At 40.3% G+C, this 23,813-nt stretch overlaps 1 protein-coding gene across 1 annotated transcript in view; it reads right to left on the bottom strand.

Annotated features, from left to right (window-relative positions):
• Positions 1 to 23,813, bottom strand: part of LOC143147052 (uncharacterized) — a 194,606-nt gene that overhangs the window by 65,586 nt on the left and 105,207 nt on the right. The window contains exon 2 of the mRNA XM_076311913.1: positions 15,226 to 15,390. Within this exon, the coding sequence (XP_076168028.1) occupies positions 15,226 to 15,390 (165 nt within the window). The remainder of the gene's footprint in view (positions 1 to 15,225; positions 15,391 to 23,813) is intronic.

The following is a 23,813-nucleotide window of genomic DNA, read 5'->3' as shown; positions in this document are numbered from 1 at the left end:
ACCGAATAATTCTCTCCTCCCTGGTTGACGATGATCGCCGCGAACGTTCAACCGACGTTCCTTTCGTTCGAGAGATTCCAAAAAGGACCACGTTAAATAATATTCGTGCAAAATTGCGCGAACCTCGCGCGAAAGCACGCGAAGCACCTTAATTTCTACCCTTCGTCCAATGAAAAGCGTCAGGGGAAGTTAGGCCGCTCGCTTCCGCCCGGAGGAACCGGGAAAAGGAAACATGAAAGACGCAGGACAGAGAGGGGTGGGGGAAAGAGAAAAAAAAAAGAAAAGAAAAGAAAAAAAAAAAAGAAATGGAAGCGGAAGAGAACCAGGAGCAAGAGGTATGGAATCCAGTCGTCACTGCCAACGAGAGAGAAAGAAAGAGACAGGGAGAGCACTCAGCTCCACGACTGAAAGTAGGTCCTTTAAAGCGCCCCTTTGTGAGCCACTCTTTAAAGACCATTGCCACCGACATTTAATCTTCGTCTGGATGTTTATGAATTATTTAAGGGTATTGGGAGGGACATTTCGTTTAATGCTTGTTTCACTGTTTCTTTCTCCAAAGTTGGTGTGCACACGTTGATGGTGTCTTTGTGTGTCTCTGCGATCATTCAGTTCGATCGTGCTGCACATTGTTGCATCGAACGAGTCATTGAAAAGGGTTCCTTTTCTATTCTTTCGTTATTCGATACAGAAGTGTTGACTTTAAATAAACTAAAATACATGGACGTGATTGTTTATAAATTTGTTCAACCCTTTCCACTCGAGGCTTCTTTGCTACCAGAAACTGACGTCTCGAGGAAATTCTTCAAGTCGTAATATTCATCTGGAATGGAACATTTTTATATACTTTGCATATATGGGTTTATACTCTGCAAGAACGCAATATTTAAATTGGAATTTCAATTCAAAACCACGAAGTTTTCCCGGGTTGAAAATAGTACAGTGAATTAGGTGACGATCGAGGATCTCCTCTCGAGTACAATAGGTTAGGTGAACATTCTTTGCAACAAAATTGATGAAGATTCATGGAATTGGAATAGTCCAACATCGAATTCATCGGGATGAGAATAGCATTGCACGAGTGGTTGTTAGGTTGGCTAACCTGCCACTCGTGGGACCACCGACAGAACGAGAACAACTCCTGCACTGTGAAGTGCGCCATCTGTTGAGATCTGATAGATTCAGAATCACTGATTTGGGGCATTTGTTCAAGGGGGGACTTAAACGAGGAAATTTTGCGAATTTTTTTCCTGTGTAGTTACTAAATGAAAAACGTGGTCTCTTTCGGAGAATATAAATATAACTTTCAGCTTTGTTCTACAATTTCGCGAAAGTGAAAATCGTACAAAATGGCGAAGTTATTCGGTATTCCTGGAACACCTTCTGGTGAAGCATTGATTATCGACAGCCAGGATTGACGAGAACTGGGAGGTTTGAAATAAAAAAATGTTATTGATTCATAAAATAGACACTATTGTTTAAAACAATAGCGTAAGATTTTTCGAAAATTTTAATAATTGTAGAAACGTTCGAAGTTTGAAAGCAAACGATCATTTTTATCCAAGAAAACGACTTGAAACGTTTACGAAGAATTAAATAGTTAACATATTTAAAAAATTCTACGCTATATTGTGGAATACTCTATGCAGTATATCTCCATAAAATTTGAAGTAAATCGGATTTGTAGTTCCGGAGATTTCGCGTCGACCAATTTGAGAAACATTCGAAAAGTAATTTCGTTTTCCAAAATGGAGAATATCTAATTCGATAAAATGTTCACACACTCTGAAAAAATCGTTTCATTTTCACCAAAAAAAAAAAAACGAAACGACTTCCCAAACGACCCAATATTTACAACGAAAGAAACAATTGGTATCAAATGTGTCCAGTCGAAACACAACCCAATAGTTTTCAGAGAAACGTGAAACAAGTTTATTTATCGTTTATTCATATTATGCAACAAATGTAGGAAACAAATATCATTTTCACGTAAAATTCCAGGCACTTGAAGCTTTAAGAAAATAAAAAAAAAAAATAAAAAAAATTCAATCTTTTCGACTCGTGAGTCAAGTGTTAGTATTCTCCTCTTAAACAAACCAGATGAAACCTTCGATTATTCGAACCGGAGAGACGCAACTTCTTCCATCGACACAGCGCACGAATGACTATAGTAGAAACGGAATAAAGAAGTAACGAAAGTATGTTAAAAAGTGTCACTCGGCGAGTTACAGCCAGTGGAGTTATTTTGAATATTTAAACCACGTTATTGTTATCCGTGAAAGTTTGCGAGACTGGCGGCCAGGCTACGATATAAAGACGTTAAGCCACATTTAAATAGAATAATCGAAGCGAGATGGAAGTTCCAGTGGATGACCAGCCGGGAGGAAAACGCGATAATTCGACGAGAGGGTTGGAAATGTATTGTCCTCGCGCTGTCTCTTCGTTCCAACTTTTTCCAAGGTGGACGTGCGGGGAATGCGGCTCACAAAGAGTTAATAGGTAACTTCTTAATAAAAGTTGATGCAACCACCCTTTCAATCCCCCCTCCACGGACACACTTTTCCTCCTTGCCGCGTTTAATTACTTTAACCGGTATAATTGATATAAATTAACTCAGCTCCGTGAGAGAGAATTCATTCGAGCCGGTGGAAGAATACGAAAGTTTGTTATTGCCTATCGTAACTTTCCCATGGGATGGGGGTGGTGGGTGAGGGTGGTGGTCGGACGACTTCTCGTTATGAATGCAGTTTATAAAAGTGGTCGTGTTCAACTCGCAAATCCCAGCGATATATCGCCGAGCGAGTAGCTCGGTTTTCGAGCTTCAAGCCCCCACCCCATACTCCGACACCCACCGATTTCCCCTCTGGATAAAAATAAATCAGGGAATTTAATAAAAAGAAGAGAAAACACCGAGCAGAGAACCGAAGAAAATTCATAATTCTACGATCTACCGGATGAAAAATGGAGAACCTTGCCGAGTCCTTCTTTAAAGTGGACGGGCTGCTGCGCTCGTTCTAATTTGCATAGCAACAAGGTACTCATTAATATTCCTCAGCTTGTAGAACCCGTAGAACAAGCAATTATCCTAACGTTGTTCGAAAGAATTGCGGATATTGACGATCTTGAAGAAGATATTTCTATTAAGAGGGTATTTTCGTTCGTTCTCCTAAAATAGTGTTTTTGGCTCAGTTTGTTCGTTAGAAAGTTGCGGGTATAAAAAATGGACAATGTTACTCGGATCTTGTGTAAACGCACCTGGAAAGTTTCACGTTTATATCTTCTCTTGAATCCTCTGGAAAGATTCTCGAACAATCCGTAATTCTTGACCCTTTGAACTGGAATGTTCCCTTAAGAAGAACAGGATTTACGTCACGAGTTACTCCGTTCTTTACGGGATTTCCAGGCACTTTCATTTCGAAAGTTCCGAACTGCGAACAAGAGAACTGCGAATAAGAGAACTGCGAACAAGAGAACTGCGACTTCGGGCCGTGGTAGACTCGGGGAACTGAAACGAGTGTTAAGTATTTCTATGTGACATCGTTCTGGCACGTGAATTGCATCTGTACAATCGAGACGAAGAATCTCTATGGTTTACCTATCGTCGAGTTTGGATCACGAAGATAAACTATTGGGCAATATTTTAAGCAATAATGACAGTAGATCACTACTTCGAAATGATTAACGTTTGAATGATTAACGAGAATAGTTTCTACTGAATAAATTCTGGATGTTCAACAAGAGAGGTAGCTTTGTGATCGTGAACACTCTTTGGAGAAAGACTACTATCGTTAATTATTGTTTAGGATTTCGAAGTAATGATTATTTAGAGGTTTCGAGGAAAGTTTGAGGGTCAGAAAAGATAACACGAAATAAACATGCCCTATGTGAATATTGAACGTGAGTAATATGGATGTTCAACAAGAGAGGAGGTAGCTTTGTGGTCGTAAACACTCTTTGGAGAAAAACTATTGTCATTAATTATTGTTTAGAATTACGAAGTAGTGACTGTTTAGAGGCTTCGAGAAAAGTTGGAGGATCAGAGAAGATAACAGGTGATGAGCATGTTCTGTGTAAATATTGAGGAGTGTTCACGATCACAAAGCTACCCCTTCTTATAGGGGACATCCATATTACTCATGTACAATATTTACACAGAACATGTTCATCACGTTCTGTTTTCTCTGGCTCTTCACCTTTTCTCCAAGCTTCTAGATAATCACTATTTCAAAATCCTATAATTAACAATAGTTTTTCTCCAAAGAGTGTTCACGATCACAAAGCTACCTCCACTCTTGTTGAACATCCATATTACTCACGTTCAAGACTCACACAGGCCATGTTCATCACTTGCTATATTTTCTGATTCTCCAACTTTCCTCAAAGCTTCTAGATAATCACTATTTCAAAATCCTGAACAGTAATTAACAATAGTTTTTCTCCAAAGAGCGTTCACGATCACAAAGCTACCACCACTCTTGTTGAACATCCATATTACTCACGTTCAAGACTCACACAAGCCATGTTCATCACCTGCTATATTTTCTAATCCTCCAACTTTCCTCAAAGCTTCTAGATAATCACTATTTCAAAATCCTGAACAGTAATTAACAAGAGTGTTCACGATCACAAAGCTACCTCCACTCTTGTTGAACATCCATATTACTCACATTCAAGACTCACACAAGCCATGTTCATCACCTGCTATATTTTCTAATCCTCCAACTTTCCTCAAAGCCTCTAGACAATCATTACTTCGAAAATCTAAACAATAATTAACGACAGTAGCTTATCCCGAATAAATTCTCCAAAGAGTGTTCTCGATCACAAAGCTACCCTCTTGTTGCACATCCATATTACACACGTTCGAGACTCACACAGACCACAAATTCATCCCGTGCAATCTTCCCCTCAACTCATCGAATCGCGCGAATATTAAATCTCCTCGAATTCCCTACGCTTCTCATAAATTCGTACCAGTGAACCTCGCTACGTCGTCGCAACCGTCAGCGCCATCTAGATTCACCGCATCCCCGCCTCGCGTAACGCCACAAGCCACACGCCCGTGCAATAATTTCCCCATCGACTTTTCCTTTCTCCCCTTCCGTTTCACGGTTTTCTTTCGTTCCGTTTCGCGAATAAAACCATCCGTCGATGGTTTTACGGACACGTGACGCGAATCAATCCCCATGGATGCCCTGGACGTTGTCCCGACCCCGCACCGGTCGAACCGGAAGTCGACGTTCTACGTCCAATCCCGGCCAACTGTTTCACGCGGACGGTTACCGGCTATGGGTTTATCGGATACGGCGAGTGTCCCATTGGGTTCACTGTTTTATCAGTCGCTTCCCGTAGCGCGCGCGCGGGAACCCCCGAGCGCTTTAACTTCCCCTCCCACTCCCACCAAGCTAGGTCCAGGTTCGCCAACCCCTGTCTTCCGGGGCATTAAGTAATAAAAACGGTGCAACGTAACATCTGAATCGGGTAGTGCGGAACGTTTTACGACTCGCTCGCTGAATTACGATCGCGGTATAAAAATAGGGGATCGGGACGAGCCACTGAGTCAGCTACGAGTTTCTCTCGTACGAGGGAACGATCTTCGTGCGGCGTTTCACTCGCTCGTTCGGCCGAGACTCGAGACGAATCAATCGCCACGTAACTGGAGGGTGTCGCGTGAAATAGATTCTTTCGAGATCGGTGATAGACTGATTACAGACGCGTTCAAGTGACGAACTCTCCGACATGAAAACGCTCGGTTCACCCCGCTTTGTTGCACGATGTCGCCACGTAAGTTCACCCCGCGCGGTTTTTAACGACCCTTGGAGCGATTATGGTCATCGAAGTCACGTAAACGTGGATCGTTATTAAAGTTACATAAACGTGGATCGTTACTGGGGGAATGTTCGGTTTAAGGTACATGGAACAAGAATTGGTGACCTTGAAATCTAGGAGCAGATTCAAGCTGAGTATTTTTGTACCTAATTATTGTATTTTAAATTTGAATGATGATGTTTCTCTACAGGGTGATCACTGAAAGATCGAAGAGTTTGAAAAATGTAACTTGTTCATTTTTAATTGTTTTTGATTGGTGGTCAATTTTTTGTTGTCAATTTTGATTTGAGGGATTTTGGTTTTTATATACGAGACTGGGGAAGTATATTAATTGTATTTTTAAATGAAATAATAAAAAACTACAGAAACATGTGTTTGTAAAAGTTATTTTTGTTTTATGTTATGTTTTGTGTGTCACTGATATTTTTCAATGTACTCAGTTGGTAACAGGTGCTTTGCTTGATGTATAAATTATTTAAGCGGGGACACTATTTCGGTTACAAAAAATTGATCTTTTTCTGTACATTCTTTAAAGTTTCATATTTTGCAAATAATGTTTTAACATATTATCATCAACTGTATATTGATATTAAAACTATTGTTACATTCATGTATTTGATCTTCAGAACCTCAAAAATTCTCGATCTCGTGTCCCCAAATTCAAAATTCTTTTTTAAAAACCTTATCATTCTTGAACAAATCAACATACAAAACTACTCTCACGTGTAACAATACCAATCCTCACCTACTTAAAAAAAATTCAATTTCTATTCAATTCTGACCATTAGCTCCAAAAGAATCCACCCCCACCATTCCACCAAAAAATTCCAGACAGCCCGATACAAGAAGATTTACAACACGCATACTTTCCGAACGCGATGATATTTTTCCACGAAAATTGGCAGAAATATGGTTCAAACTGTGCACTATTTTTACATCTATCCAACATTTATTCCAAACATTCCGGTACCGTAAAAAAAAATTCTCGAACATCGACTGTTCTTTCCCCCCTCGTAAAAATGAAATCTCGAATAGTCGAACGGAAGGTGAAACGTATCTTCTCGATCCGCTTTTGTCGGGCCATTCGCTTTGGTTTTCGGTTACAGAACGGTGGCCCATAATCGCGGGACGTGCTCCCGCACGCCCGTAATTAACCTAAGTTACGAGCCTCGTTTATACACGGATGCGTGTACGCGGCTCCGTGGCTAAACGCCGGCCAGATTTATTTGCGGCCGTGACTGCGTTCGTTCTCTTGTAAATTTCTTCGCGATAGCGATGATTTATCGTCATCCAGCGTGCTCGAGCCGAACCTTTCGCCCGCGTTCTCGCCGCTCTCATTATAATTATTATATCGCGAAACGCGTCGCTCGGTATAATTTAACGACGATGTATTTACACCGAAAGCCATCGGGACGTTGATCAGCGGAGTACTTCATTGCGAAATAATTACGGTGCCTGGATCTCCAACTGCTTCGCGACTGTGATATATTATTCCGGTTTATCAAGCTCTTTATCGTTACTGGAGAAAACGCTCGTTTCCTTTACCGAGCTCGAGACCCACCTTTCCATTCGGAGTGCAACTTGTCCCGATCGTCGTCGCCCGATTCGAATTTCGCGCCATTTTTAATACGCGATTTTCATGCTTTTCGGATACCTTTTTCTTCATTGGGTTCGAGGGTAAGGTTCCCGTCGACGATCCGGAGACGATTCCAGTGACGAATGACGACATTGAACGTGTCATTGGTGAAATTGATTTTGGGCGATTTTGGCGAAAATTCACGTGTTCGCGCGGAAACTTCGAATCATTTTGGGAGATCGGTGGACTGTGAATGTAGTCGAGATGGTTATTTGGGAGATGTCTTATTCCATTGGTAACTCCAAAGTTTCTACTTTCAAATGAAATTAATAATATCGAGATTGCTTGGACAGTTTGAGTTTTATTCAAAAAGTAAATCGACCGGTGATGATTGGGACACCCTTTATAATACACATATGTTCTCTCTTTTAACTCACTCTGATTCTCTTCAACTATATCGTGTAAAAAAACATCTAGATCACACTACACTCATTGTCATAAAATAAACTTAAAGCTAGTAACTCACACAATAATTCCATACAAACATTATTCACTTTTATATTTAAATATATCACGTTCTATGCTAACCAGTATCACTCTGAACATTTATCGAATTTCTTTCACAAGAGGGTGTCTCCAAACGTTGCAACCCCTTTAATGAAATGTTGCAACCCCTTCAGAACACTTTTGCAACTTCGAAGATATTCGAAAATATTGTTTCTCGTTTCGTCCAGTTTCGTTGAAAAAATATTCGCGTGTTTTGTCGGCCATCTTTGACGGTTCATGGAACACGAACGTAAGAAGTAACGACCGACAGCTTCGTATAAGAAACTTTAAATAGGAAACACGTTCTCGTGGTTGGAAAGCTATCTATAAATAAAATTACGGGAAACTCGCTATCTCGTTGAAGTTTGATACCTTTTTCGCGAAATCAAAGGCGTAAGAGGTTCTTATTGGTCGAGTGTGGGAATGCTCACGTAGCCTTGGTTTTTTAAGGAAATATTTATATTCGATTTTATGGGAACGTCTGCATACGTGCTCGTAAAGGATGAAGGAGGGTATTACGTTCGGAAAACGTTACTCGAGAGTGAAATGTACGGTGGAAAATTTGAGACTGGAAGAAGAAAAACTTGTTCGAGTGAATTTCTCAACGTTGGTATCTTATTGTCGTCTTCGATCGTGACTGACGAAGAACTGGTGGTTTCTTACTTCTCGGTGAGCTAACCCAGTGTTTCTCACGTCAGCACACCTCTGTGTGGCAAGTATGCCTCTGATGTGAAAATATTTTATATTTTTAGAATCTCGCATTTTTGGTAATTTTCGTTCGATAAATAATTAACCTTTTTTAACTATGGCTCAATTGCATTTGATTTATAAGAATATTTCTTTCGTTGTGAATATTGGGTTGTTCGGAAAGTCATTTAGTTTTTTTTTTTTGGTGAAAATGAAACACGATTTTTTCAGAGTGTATAAACATTTTATTCAATTATATATTCTCCATTTTGGAAAATGAATTGACTTTCCGAACAATTCAATAGAAATATATGATTGTGTATTACAATTGGGGCAATTTTTTATATTTTTATTTTAAAAGTTATTGCATATCGTGGGAATCTTGTGAAACTCAAAGTGTGTCGTTGATTTGAAAAAAATTGGGGGACACTGATCTAACCTCAATACTTGTAACCCAAGAAATAGATTTCTGCAAAAAGAATTATATAGTTTCATTTTGAAAAAATGTACAGTCAAAAGTAATAAAAAAATGTAGAACCCATTTTAAGATGTTTTAAGAATATTGCTTTAGTCGATTGCGTGAAACACCCGGTATATAAATGTATACTCGAAAAATAAATAAATAAAAGAAAAAGCAAAAATTGAGCTATGATCATATTTTTTAAATGATAAAAACAAAATAGTATTTCTTTTTGTTTTTAACATCACTGTATGTTCTCAACATCAGCACAATATAAATAAATGCCTTCTGCAATTTCATTTCGTTCTAATTGTAAAATTACCAGGTCTAGGCAAATTGGTTTCTCTCTTTGGTTCGTTCTCACCTTTTACTTTTTCTTTCTGTGGAGTCGCAATTAAAATTTCGGAATGTTGCTTTGCTCCAATCTCACGTCTCGTGTCGAAAAAATTTCTAACAGAGAAATAAAACACCGGTCACTCCGCCACCATTTGCCTATTGCTTCTAACCGACATTACCCGGCGGGAACATTGCGCAGATAACCTCAACTGCACGAAAACTATCCCACTGAAGTAGTACAAACGGTGTAGGACATAGAGACTGAAACTGCCTTTTTGTAATGCAGAAAAGCCGGTAGAGAAATAATAAAACAAAACTTTTTATTTAGTTAAAGGAATTACAATGTGAAGCTTAAAAACATACATACGCGTGTATTGGTTTAACGCTTTAGCTTACAATGGCGAATCGTTCCACGCTAGTTCACTTGATTGGAACTAGAATAGAGCACCAAACAAAATGGTTTCAAACAAAGCAGCATTCGTGATTTCTGAATTGATCGGCATTTCCCCCACTCCCCACCCACTACACTGAACATCTAGAATAAACGATAAAATGGCTCGGTCGGATAAATCCAACGTTCAAATATTTTTCTATTTTTCTATTTTTCAAAATTTTGTCTTCTCCTTCCCTCGACTATTTATAAGAATATTGTGTTACAATAAGTGCACGTGTTCTAAGAAAGATAATTCGCTATATAAATTTACAAATGTAATATTTATTGCTTTTAAAATATTGGATTTTCTGACGTTTCTACAAACATTGTGATCCACCTGTCCCTATATTTTTCTCGATACAACTTTTAAAGCGTTCTCCATACAAACGTATTAAAACACGTGTCAAAAGTACTTGTTATAAACTTATCCAAGGATTTGAAGAAATATTCACCTGTTTGATATTTTACATTGTAAAAGAAATAGGTATTGCAATGGAAAAAAAAACTTTTTTCATGAAACAATAGCAATTCTAAAAAATTATATATTTATGTTCATGATATTCACAAAAATTGACAATGTTTTATAGTTTTGCCTGAGTTGGGTCTACTTTATATGTGGGTTATAGTTCTGTCTAGGTTAGGTTTAGGTTATGTATGTGTTATAGTTCTGTCTAGGTTAGGTTTACGTTATGTATGTGTTATAGTTCTGTCTAGGTTAGGTTTAGGTTATGTATGTGTTATAGTTCTGTCTAGGTTAGGTTTAAGGTTATACATATCATAGTCTTGTCTGGATTAGGTTTAAGGTTATACATATCATAGTCTTGTCTGGATTAGGTTTAAGGTTATACATATCATAGTCTTGTCTGGATTAGGTTTAAGGTTATACATATCATAGTCTTGTCTGCGTTAGGTCTAGGTTATACATGTCTTATAATTTTGTCTGGATAAGTCTATTTCATCTATGTATTATAGTTTTGTCTAGGTTAGGTCACTCTAAGTTATAGTTTTGTCTATGTTAGGTCTAGGTTATGCATGTCATAGTTTTGTCTAGGTTAGGTCTAGGTTATGCATGTCACAATTTTGTTTAGGTTAGGTCTAGGTTACACATATCTTATACTTCTGTCTAGGTTACGTCTTGGTTATACATGTCTCACAGTTTTATCTGAGTTAAATCCAGATCATACATGTTACCTTGAAAAAGTCGTATCATGAATTAAAATATAACGACTACAGTGAGAACCATCTTTATCTTAAAACGGTTTTTCACCTCTTTCTTTACCTAACCTACAGGATATCCCAATATTTGTGAACAGACGTGTACATCTTCGGTGTCAAACGTAACCAGTTCATCTCGATAGCCTTCCTGACGTATCCACAAGGAAATGTTTCAAAGATGACACCTCTTGCCCCTTCTGGTTTCTCCATATTGTCCCCGGTGTAACCCTCTAACTGTCTCTCCGTGGTAACCGTAGAAAATGTCACGCGATTATAAACGTTGAGCTTAGAGGCTTAATATTCGCGACTCGTGGTCGGGGAGGATTAAACGAAGTAGACCCTCGAGTAAAATTCACGGTTCGTGGAGACACCCTAAGAAACCGAGCGTAGCCCTCTCCTCTGCCCCGTTCTGTGTAGCATAACGCTCGAAATAGGCAACCGGCCCGTACACGACGTTTCTGGGATACGTAAAACACGCTAGGGAAACCTATCACCTCCGTCGTTTAAACCCCTTACCTTCTGGTACACGTTCGAGTTCCACGTGTTCGGTTCGCCTGTTTGAATTTCGCGCAAGATGGAGCCGGTTACACGGACTGTTTAACGTAGGCAATTCGCCAGACTAATTCTCAATGAGACGCGAATTCGACTGCTTGAACACAGGCTAGGTAAATACACTTTACCCTGTGATTTAAGTTTCGATCACATCCTGTCACGATCAACAGAGTGATAGAATATCACTCGTAAGTTTTAAGTTTCGATGACGTTCTGTCACGATCAACAGAGTGATAAAATATTACTTCTGAGAAGAGGGTGTTCTCAGTAGAAGCGTGCGTGAGATAAGTAGACCATTGTGTCACCGTACAACCTAATTTCTCTGTTCACGAATTATATTGTTCATCTTACTCATCGACGTGGTTCGTTACTATCAACCCTCGCATACGAACCCTCCTGGGGGTAGAATCGATCGTTGATCCGAACTCTCCTTTCAATGACCGAAATTCCTTTGGAGTGGTTCTAGGAATGATCGACGGGAGAGCCATGATAAATCTCGCCCTCTTGACGTTCACTAAAGAATTGTTCCGACTGGTATAAATCACGAAAATTAGAGGATCGAGAAGGAACGAGGCACGAGGATCAAGACCTGGTTTTTGCCCGCGGATTTCTCCCCCTGGGGTGAACTGCCCCATTTTATCACGGTCTGTCGATAGCAGGCTCGTCCGCGCAAGGGAAACATCCTCTGTCTTTTCCGTACGGAACGATTCCGTCATGGATCGTGTATAAAACGATGGAGGGGTAGGAGACCGCGTTTTCGAGAATTAATTGCAGCTGGCTAAGGGTCGAGAGCCGTAGTGGGGGGGGGGGGGCGGATAAACAAAATAAAACGGAGAAATAAAGGAAGGAAGATAACAGAAAGGACTCTAACGAAGTAGAAAGCCTGTTGGCCGCGCGGCAATCACGAGACAGTCGCGTTACGAGTAAGCTTTCAAACAGTTCGATCGTGGCTCCGCAGGAACAATGAGAGGATCGGGTACGGCATTCAGACTGGTTGACAATGAGCCGACCGAAATGTTCGTGGTCCCCCCTCTTCGCGACCCCCTGGTGGAACGGGTCACAAGGGACGCGATTGCGTCTGCCCCGAAGGCTATTCTTGCTTCTCGACGTGCCGTGAACAACGAGGACTGCGACTAATTATTGTTTCGTGGATAAAAGTCCGAGGTTGTACCCGTCGAGCCGCTAGTCGTTCGCCAGTAACTTAGGAAAAGGGTAGAAAGAATCGAGTCGCTTGTAAGTTCGAACGCGATAGATACCGATGTCGGGGGATACGCTGTATTCCAAATTAATGGAGTATAGCTGATGTTTAGGTTGGATAATTATTGCACGTCTTATGCACGAATTTGTATACGGAATACACAAGTATGTGCAACGTGGAGATAGCTGAAGTTGTTTCGGGTGGTGAAGATGACCCGGTTCGTTACCTAGAAGTACTTAAGGATGGTATGCTTCTTGATGTAATAATGCTTCAGTAATACTCTCGACGTCACATTTTATATTCTTTGAGAAGCTAAGGCAGCGTGGTCAAAACGAGGGTTCGTCGGACCTCTGGGCTTCCTTTACTCCTGTCTGAACGCGTTATTTATATTGTGAGCTTCTTTACGAGGGAATAGTTATCGTGGTTGTCTCTTTGGCGTCATGCGATTTCTCTGGCAGCGTAAGTAGATGTTGTAAGTGTATTGAGAACGAAGGGAGAGGGACAATTAAAAGGGGAAGCAGACACGCGAGAGGTCCAATGCGGTGTTCAGCGTTTAGTTCTATGGAGAGAGAAGCACGGCGAAGGGGTGCGCAGGAGAAAGAAACGTCACGTGACGGTGTCTAGGAAGGGGGAACGTTCATGTGACGTATCACGTAGGATAGATTAGCATGGCGATAGAATGTGCGTTGGAAAAGTTCTGTGGCACAGCGCGTAGGAGAGGGAAATGTAATATAGTGGCGTGTAGGAGGGGCAAATGTCCTAATGCGGGGCGTAGTAGATAGAAACGTGACGTGACACATGTAGGAAGGGGAAGTCGTGTGACGTGGTTCGTAGAAGAGACTAGCGCGGTAGCAAGGTGGCACGTAGAAGGGGGAAGAGTAGTGGGAGGGGCTTCTTCCGTGGTGAAGTGGCGCGTAGGAGGGGTAAGTCCCGTGACGCGGTGCGTAGAGGGATCAGTCCCGCGCCGCGTAGGAGGGGGAAGTCCCGTATTGCGGCGCGTAGGAGAAGGAAGTGTAGTGGGAGGAGCTTCTACCGTGGCGAGGTGACGCGTAGAAAGGGAAAGTCCCGTGACGCAGCGCGCAGAAGAAGGAAGTGTAGTGGGAGGGGCTTCTACCGTGGCGAGGTGATGCGTAGAAAGGGAAAGTCCCGCGACGCGGCGCGTAGGAGGGAGAATTCCCGCGTCGCGTAGGAGGGGCTTCTACCGTGGGTGGCGCGTAGGAGGGGCTTCTACCGTGGGTGGCGCGTAGGAGGGGTTTCTACCGTGGGTGGCGCGTAGGAGGAAGAAGTCCCATGCCGCGTAGGAGGGGGAAGTCCCGTATCGCGGCGCGTACAAGGGAGAAGTCCCGCGCCGGGTAGGAGAGAGAAGCGCAGTGTTTCTGCGTGCCACGTTCCTATCCTCTCCTTAGTGAGGCGGGGCACAGGAGAGAACAGTGTCATAGGGGTGTAGGATCAAGGCCAAAATATCTATACAGTGGTAGGATTACTCGACGCCCCTACTATCTCAGCCGCACGAGATGTAGGTGCTGTACCTACAAGCTCAAACGACACGGGATAAATGGGAATCGTCCACTCGCTTGTAACGTTTCGACTCGTAGGAGCAGTGTTACGCAAATGAATTTATATATAGAAAATTAGACGATACCGGTGTGTCCGGGAAATCGTTTCGACGGAACGAGACTTATTAATTAAGTGTTTCCTCCTTGTGTTTTTAGAGGTTGATCGTTACTACATTTTTCCAGGATAATGGAAACAGTCATTTGAGAAATTTCGGTGCGAAATAAATACTTTTTTTTTTTGTCATTCGTAGAGAAACGGAGGTTATTAACAAATAGGTACGAAGTCTCGCGTGTAGACGGAACATCACGGTTGGGATTACACGCGCGGGATTCAGAATCTGATTCCGCCTATCCGTGGCCCGCGAACCGAGTGGAATCTCGCTCACGATAATAGGAAAAGTCAATTCTGCTGCGCGAGAAGACACGGGACAATTAGTCCAAGTTCCGTTGGATCAAACAATGCTCCCCTATTCACCGCGTTGGTTCCACCGTGCAGGGCAAAGTAAAGCCCGATCCGCGACTAACTTAATTTGGTCGCGTCGTCTGCGCAGCGTTTAGCACGAATCGCGACGAGACATGCGAGCGAGCTCGTGAACCTGCCACCGGAAATAAAAAGCGTCGGGAAACAAAAGTCGTAACCGCGTCCCCGGGTTTGCAGTGATGCACGAGCAACAGGGACACGGCGTGGGGGGCGGGGGGCGGGGTGGATGGTGGTGGCGGCGATGGTGGTTTGGAGGGTGGGGCGACCGTCTCGCGTTTCAACAAAGTCGATCGAAACTCTGAATGGCCCTTTAGACGGAATTACCGGGGCTACCCGGAGAATGGAAAAGTTCTACTCACGTGAGCACTGGCGTGGCTCGTCGGTACCGTCGCCGCAGTCGTCGACGACGTTGCACACGTCGTTCAGGGCGACGCAGCGACCGTTGCCACACTGGAACTCGCTCTGCCGGCAGGAAAGCACCGTCGTCGCCATGAGAACGCAGATGAGAACCAGCCAATGCGTGTCTGCAACGAGAAAGCGACGAGACTCAGAGATACGCGCCGACCGGATGACTCCAAACCGACGCGACTGGGGCTTATTTCGGGACTTTCTCGACGAACGTCTCGCGCAAATTTTTCATTACGGTTGTGTTTTTTTTTTTACATTGGGTTTCTATAATCGTTAAGAGCCTCGAGCAAAGACTCCATCAAGAAGAGAACTAGAATTTGGAAATCATTTTTGGGAAGACGATAAATACAAATTAATAACGTCTGGCATTCCAAAATTGTCTATAATATTTGTGAAAATGAGTTGCAAATTTCAAAATTTTCTCTTCATTACCAATTTAGGTAAACGTTATAATGTGCAATAGTCATGGTAGTTATGGTAAAATTTCTGATAGCTGTATCAGAGGTACGAAGTTCGACTTTTACCTTCGGTAGGTAAGAAATATTTTTTTTTTATATGCATTTACACTCGGATTTTTAACGAACATTTTGAGAATTTTTTAATAGTATGTGTACAATACAATTTGCATCTATTGTCTTTGTAAAAGCGATTTTCACATCCTGGCCTTATCTCTTTAGACTTAACTTTTTAATTTGAATGTTCGAGATAAAGAGAATACCAGGTATGCAAACTTATTGGTTTTTACCAGCGATTCTGTACGGTTTGCTTCCTTATTTAAATTTCACGTAGATCACAAGCACATAGGTTTTCTCCGTTGCTGATTAATTCAGCACTGGAAAGATTAATGCCAGTCTCCTGGTACCGGTGGTGTCTCGCATAATGTTCGAAAACCAGAACTGCCGATTATCAATACACGAAGCACCGTTAGTGAATTTTTTTGTCGAAACTTGAACAGAACGAATTCTAACGGGACAAAGTTTCACCGGAAGAAACAATAAACAATAAGTGGGGATGAATTCTAACCGTGAATCCAATTAAACGAATTTTATCAATAACCGAGGCAACGCTGTACCATCAAATTTCGAAACTTATCTCGATCGCATTAATTCACATCCTTGCAAGATTAGCGAAAAGCAACTTATCCAAAGTTCCACAATGTATAATAACTATTCGAATTCACACAAATGGATGGAAAACGTTATCCAAGCGAGTAGTATTTCATTACGTGATAGTAAGAAGTAACTTATACAAAGTTCCGTACTATGTAACAACTATCCGGGTTCCATCGATGGATGTGAAAACGTTATTCCAGCGAGTGTTTCTATCCAGTCCCAGAAGTTTCCCCTGTTTTTCGCAGTTCCGCGAAAAATTGGGGGATGTTTGTGCACGGGATAGGGGCATTCAAATCTTCGTCGACGGAGTTCCACGTCGGTGAAACGACGGAATGATCGCGAAAACGTAAAAGTATTATTTACGCGTCGTTGCGGGAGCGGGCGGAAGTTTCAGCCGTCCAGGAAGCAAACAAACGCATTCGTCTTCATAGTTTCGCGAGAGAACGCATAAAATTTATCATTCGCTCGCGACGCCGTTTCGCTTACATCGTCCCGCGAGCGAGTATCTCTCCGCACCGAATCGCGAATTGATTTAACCCATTTGTAGTATTTGTCCGTTCAAACGCAAGGAGGAAGAATAAGATAAACGGTTTCATACTTTGATCGATGGCGAAATGGATCCTCGTTTGATTTATTGTTCGAGGGATCCCCATTCACGTGGAATTCCACTTGGAACATTCCAGAATTCACAGTGATGTTCCACCACATTTCACTTATCATTCTTGCACAAATTGGGGAAAATTACCCACTCTCCTATCGATCATTTAGTTTGCTTACAATTTTAAAGTAAACGAAAATTTTTTTCAAAAATAACACATTTGCTTTGTATTCAAATTTTTTGTTAATTTTCCAAAATTATGGCGATTTACTGAAGATTCTTATACAAAATGGGGAAAATTATACATTTTCCTCTCAACTATTTAGTTTGTTTGCAATTTGAAAATAAACGAAAGATTTTTTCCAAAAATAACACATTTGCTTTGTATTCAAATTTTTTGTTAATTTTTCAAAATTATAACGATTTACTGAAGATTCTTATACAAAATGGGAAAATTTATACATTCTCCTCTCAACCATTTAGTTTGTTTGTAATTTTAAAGTAAACGAAAATTTTTTTCCAAAAATAACACATTTGCTTTGTATTCAAATTTTTTGTTAATTTTCCAAAATTATATCGATTTGCTGAAGATTCTTATACAAAATGGGGAAAATTGTACATTCTCCTCTCAACCATTTAGTTTGTTTGCAATTTTAAAGTAAACGAAAAATTTTTTCCAAAAATAACACATTTGCTTTGTATTCAAATTTTTTGTTAATTTTCCAAAATTATATCGATTTACTGAAGATTCTTATACAAAATGGGGAAAATTGTACATTCTCCTCTCAATCATTTAGTTTGCTTACAATTTGAAAATAAACGAAAATTTTTTTCCAAAAATAACACATTTGCTTTGTATTCGAATTTTTCGTCAATTTTCCAAAATTATATCGATTATGGGCACAGCACAAAACAGCTCTTTTTACTGAAATTTTTGAAATCACTTTTTTAAAAATATTTTAACCCGTGTATCACTATTTCAAACTTTTCCAAACCGTTTTGCGTTATTCTCAGGGCAGAAACGTCGACGATGGGAATTTTCAAAAAACATTGACGAACGAGAATCACGAGTGGGGTGAATATTAGACAAGGTGTGTTCTCGCGGAATTAGAAGTCGAAAGACCGAGAACCGATAAGGAGAACGGATATCGAGGCACGTCCTCTCGATTTCCGGCATCGTCTGAAAGCGTCGAACGATGTCACCCGACCGACGAGGTCCCAGAGATGTCTTCGACGTTATCCACGGAAGTTTGACAATTCTCATAGATTGTGTCTCCGTTCTGATCGTGTATCTCGTGTCCGCGATCCACGAGGTACGAGCTCATCGAATTAATTCATAAGATAGCGACTCATTGTAAACATTTCGAACCAAATTTCGGACCCAATTCGTCCACCTGAGCCCTTTGGAGGGGATGAACCCTATAGTTATACACACAGAGTGAGTCATCTGACATTATCTTAGTTTACGTCAACAGTATCATTTACAGTAACAGATTTTGAAATAAAAATTAAATGGGGAAAGATTTTTATGAAGTGAGATTTTTTGGACGTGGACAAGTGAAGGACATATGGAGGTTAAGATCGTTTTTTTTTAAATAAAAGCATATATTTTTGAATGCCTTGATCGATGTTACTCAATATTTCCTGTCAAAAATTAATAACCTTTCTTGTTAATCCTTACTAGTTTAGGAAATACTTCAAATTAAATATTGTTGGGAAGATATTACTCTGTAATTAATAATATTGTTCAGTTTCTCAATAATATAAGTTAAAATATATATGTGTACATATATAACATGCGTAGACTCTGATATAATACTTTGTAGTAAGTTAATAATTAAGGAATAATATTTTAATAAGACAATAATCAATTATGAAATTAATTTCGTTATTATTACTATTACTATTATTTTTTCTTCACATTATCTAACACAAGTATTGTCATACCTAGTACAGTGATCCCTCGTTAAAATGTCGCGTTTGTCCCTCGATAAAACATACCGAATCATCTTCACCACAGTTTGTTCCATAAATACAAGTAAAATGGTTTACATTTATCATTACATTTTCATGAGAGCATTACCAATGGATTGTTAAGGTTGTCCCGTCAGAGATGAGTCCAAACACGGCTATATTCGTACTAGTTTTAATCACACGCAAAAAAAACGTTTCTCAAAAATGACTTACAATATAGCACATAAAGAAAAAGTAGTCCGAATACGGTCGTGTTTGGTCTTGTTTTAATCGGGAGAATCTCGCCAATTCGATAACAATACTCTCGAGAAGATACGATCAAACAACCAAAAAACAAAAGTTTTTCAACGTCCATTCTTCATATATCTTAAAGTGTCTCACACACACTTATCTCGAGTATCAAAAGATCAATTCCAAGCACAAACTTGCTACTTCCCCCAATAAAACCGTTTCAATCCCACCGAAAAGTGTTCCCAAGTGAAGTGATCGTATAAAAAAATAAAATTAGTATCAAAAATCGTTATCGAATATCTCCCTTCAGAGCTACCTTCGTGGCTATTTTCTCGTTGTTCCGGAACATCTGTGCCTCGGCCGCGAACGACCAACAATTACACCGCGAAAGTCCAATTAGGGAGATAGAAATCTTGCTGGCCGTTTGCTTACCGAAATTAAAATCCTCTCAACCGCGGTGCTTTCGTCGTTTCGCAGTATTCGAACAATTCTCGAGGGGATAAAATTCCCCGTCCTGGGGAAAACACGAATCGTTCGAGTTACGTACGCGTACTACGATTTCTCCTTCGAAATTTCCTTTCTTTCTTTTTTTCCCTTTTCCTTCGATTTTTTACTTTCTCCCTCCCCCGTGTGTAACTCGCGGACCGGGGGAGGAAAATAAAACAACGTCGCGGCGTTGAGGAACGATCGCCGACCGAGGCGAAGCACGACGGGAATGCGAAACGCGTCGGAAAGACGCGAAAAAAACGAACCAGGAGGCGAACGCGGTATTCCGTGGAACGATACGATTCCACTCTCGTCTACTGTCGCTATTCTTCCCCGGAGCGGATAAGTTTAAGCGAGCTGGGACGCGCGAGAGCATCCTCGAGACGTCCGGGAAACGCGAAACTCGCGAACGAGAAACGCCTTTCTTTCTCGATCCTCTCCGGCGTTTCAGCTACTTAGGGCGAGCTTTGCATGAAAATTTCGTCCGCGGGACGAGCAACCGGGATCCCGTTACCGCGACGTGGCGTTACATTTACAGAGGGTAGTTACGTTCGCAGTTTCGAAATTTTCGCGAAATTTTCGCGCTGCTTCGTTGATTTGAGTCGTTCTCGAGTCGAGAACAGGGTAGATGTCTCAATTACTGACACTTGAAAATCATGAAAATCATGAAAATCATTGCGTGACTTCGATCGATTATTTTAAACTTAACATTCGGACTCGATCTAAACATTTAATTTCGTACTCGATCTAAACATTTAATTTCGGACTCGATCTAAACATTTAATTTCGGACTCGATCTAAACATTTAATTTCGGACTCGATCTAAACATTTAATTTCGGACTCGATCTAAACATTTAATTTCGGACTCGATCTAAACATTTAATTTCGGACTCGATCTAAACATTTAATTTCGGACTCGATCTAAACATTTAATTTCGGACTCGATCTAAACATTTAATTTCGGACTCGATCTAAACATTTAATTTCGGACTCGATCTAAACATTTAATTTCGGATTCGATCTAAACGTCCGGGTCGATGGTTAATGTTTCTCAATGTCTACTTTATTTTTCATCAAATTTGTTTGCACGTTCAACGTGATAAATTTAGTGGAAATTGTTTGAGAATGTATTGACAATTAATCGATTTAACGAATGTACAAGTACAATGTACCTGATAGTCCCTGAAGTCGAAATTACTGTATCGCCTCCAGTTTTCGAGAAACACGAATTTTTGTAAACAGTCAGGATTTTTGACAAGAATGTGGTATTACGTGAAAATGACAATGTTAGAAACTTGTAATTGATCTTCGAAATGGAGAAAAGTTTTTCGTATATAGAGATGTGTAATTTATTAATAGTTATTGGTTCTAAGTAGCTGTAAATTAACGTCAACTGATTATTAGATGGCAGAACAAGAGAAATTTAAATTTGTTGGACAGTGCAATTTGGAATCACACAAAGGGAATAGAAGTAAATCTGACAAAGAAAGAAAGATACTCGAATTACTTTTGCAGAGAATATATTTCGTGTAAGTTTTATACATTCTTACACGTTAGAAAACTTTTCAATATTGTAATATAATATTGTAAATTCTCAGTAGAAAATGGCGTAAATTATCATTTCGTTAAAGTATTCCTTGTTCGCGAATGAATTTTTCGTTGAGAGATCGAATCAACTGTCAAGGCCACCTGTATTGATTATCGATACACAAGTGTCCATCGCGATGATTTTTCGATCTAAAAAATTGATTAATTGATTTTCGGTGCTTTTAAGTAAAGGATGCAATTTTTACGTGTATTGTGTAAATTATAAGAATTGAACAAACGTTAAATTAATTAATTTGCTACATAATTATTACTTTCCATGCTTTGAAACTTTAAGAAACGTGTCTTTACTTCGAATCTGGACCAAAATTACTTTCTATAAACAAATCGATCATTTATAATGCATAGACAAGATGCATATTGTAACACTGATATTCGAAATTTGCGTGAATATTAATAACAATCACGTAAATGAACAAACATTCACTGAAACCGTTTGCCCTTGCAGATTTTTCAATATATTGATGATTATTTATTAGAATGATCGACAACCGTTGTTAGACTATAGTTTAAACAATTATTAACAATATTCTAGTGTAAATAATGGCTTAAAAGTCATCAATTCGTTGAAATATTCGATTAAATCGAAGAAAGACAATCGAAGTAACGATGGTGACCTTGTGGTGGGTATATAAGGAGGCGTCGGTTGAGGAAAATTTCATTCCAGCGGGAGCCTCCGAGGTGGAAGGATCTCTTCATTTTAGGTACATGGAGGGGGGGAGGCGCCTCTTGGTAACCGGTACTGACCGTCGATAGGCGATGGCCAGTACTGGCGACCACTCTCTTAATCCTTTTTTTTCCATTTTTTTTCTTTGTTTAATTTATCTTATTTGTTCTCTGATTTTAATTCGTACTTGTTTCTCCATGTTTATTTTTTTTTCACTGCTTCCTTTATTTTCCCTGTTATTGTATGACTGATTTAATCGCTAACCAACTTCGTTTTTATTTTCTATCGTACCTTGCCTTTAGGTTTCTCTTAGGTAAGAAGAACGAAGAACGAAGAACAAAGAACAAAGAACAAAGAACAAAGAACAAAGAACGAAGAACGAAGAACGAAGAAGATATTTAGTTAAGTTTAGAATAAGTTAGTTTTAAGGCCACCGTGTACGAATATATGTGATCTGCCGAGCAATTATCGAATCTGTAGCTTACTTTTGCTCGCTTCCTCGTCTCACAGTCCGGCCACCTCTGCTTGTTGCATAAGCAAGTGACCGGCCGTGCAGGTGGTCCGAACGGTCTATCTGCGTCTCTTCTGGTGTGTGCGCTTCTCGAGAGAACATGAAGTGAACACAGGGGCAGGTATCCATGCCGGTCCCTGTGGAAGCCTCCAGGAGAAGACCCTCTCTACGTAAAGCTTCATCAGTCGGGTCCACGGTCTGCGTGTGCTGACACGGAGTTGTGAGAAATGGGGCACTCCTCCTCTGAGGAGGAGTGGAGGCGTCGCGCATTTCACCCGACAATCGGGCCCACTGAGGGGAAACGGGATAGACCTAGTAGGACCAACTACACGGTACGCGTCGCGTCTTTCCCAATTTTGCCTCATTTTTCCACAATGTGATCGCTCGGCAGAACTAAACCGGCAGATCGAAGGAACTTTGATTCCTTCCATCTTCTGGTTTGGTAATTTCGTTTGTATTGCACGCCGAGGGAGATCGATGGAACTTTGATTCCATCTATCTCTCTCCGGGTCTCCGCTCGCAGCAACCTCCACGTGGTGAGACCTGGTAATCGGTGTTACTCGCGGCGAACGATCATTATTCGTCGCGGGTAGTACCGAGCTAATTGGCTGCGAATTTAGAATATTGTATCAGTGAAATTTCTGTTGATTGAAATCGATTGAGAAGTACGTCATAGTTCACAGAAATATATGAGAAAAAAGGCAGAGTTCTGAAGTGTTTACCCTGTATGTCGTTTAGACATTTCTATGTCTTAGAATATGTCTATAGAATTCGATCCTACTTAAAGTTTTCGTCGTAGGTAAAGAACTTTTCTTAAATATACAATAAATAATGCAGAGAGACTACACACATCGTCACTTCTTTGAACTTTGACGTTAATTTGTAACTACTTGGAACCAAAAATGATTAATAATCCATACACCACAATGATTCGAGAAGCCCTTCTCTTATTTTGAGGATAAATTAGAACTTTCTAACGTTTTCACATTTCGTGTAATACCGCATTTTGGTCGGAAAATTTGGAAAAACACTTTTGCAAAACTCGTGTTTTTCGAAAATTGCCATGGGTTCCAATCCATGGGTTATTGGAAGGCAAAAATCGTGTCGGACGCAGGTTAGTAATTGGCTGCGAATTTGGAATATTTTATTACGATATTGAAAGGTTTTCTAACTTGTAACAATATATAAAATTTACACGAAGTGAATGCACATTTATACTGTGAGAATTATTCGAGTGTCTTTCTTGTCGAAGGTCGTGGTTTTTGTAAAAATATTCGTGTATTCGTGTTATTCGAAAACTGTTCGTGCAATATGTTGCTACAAGAATTCATTAGTTATTGAAAGAGAATTTACA

Source organism: Ptiloglossa arizonensis, chromosome 5 (genome assembly GCF_051014685.1).
Source record: "Ptiloglossa arizonensis isolate GNS036 chromosome 5, iyPtiAriz1_principal, whole genome shotgun sequence".
NCBI classification, from domain to species: domain Eukaryota; kingdom Metazoa; phylum Arthropoda; class Insecta; order Hymenoptera; family Colletidae; genus Ptiloglossa; species Ptiloglossa arizonensis.
Note: the sequence above shows the minus strand (reverse complement) of the source record. Positions and strands in the feature narration are given on the sequence as shown.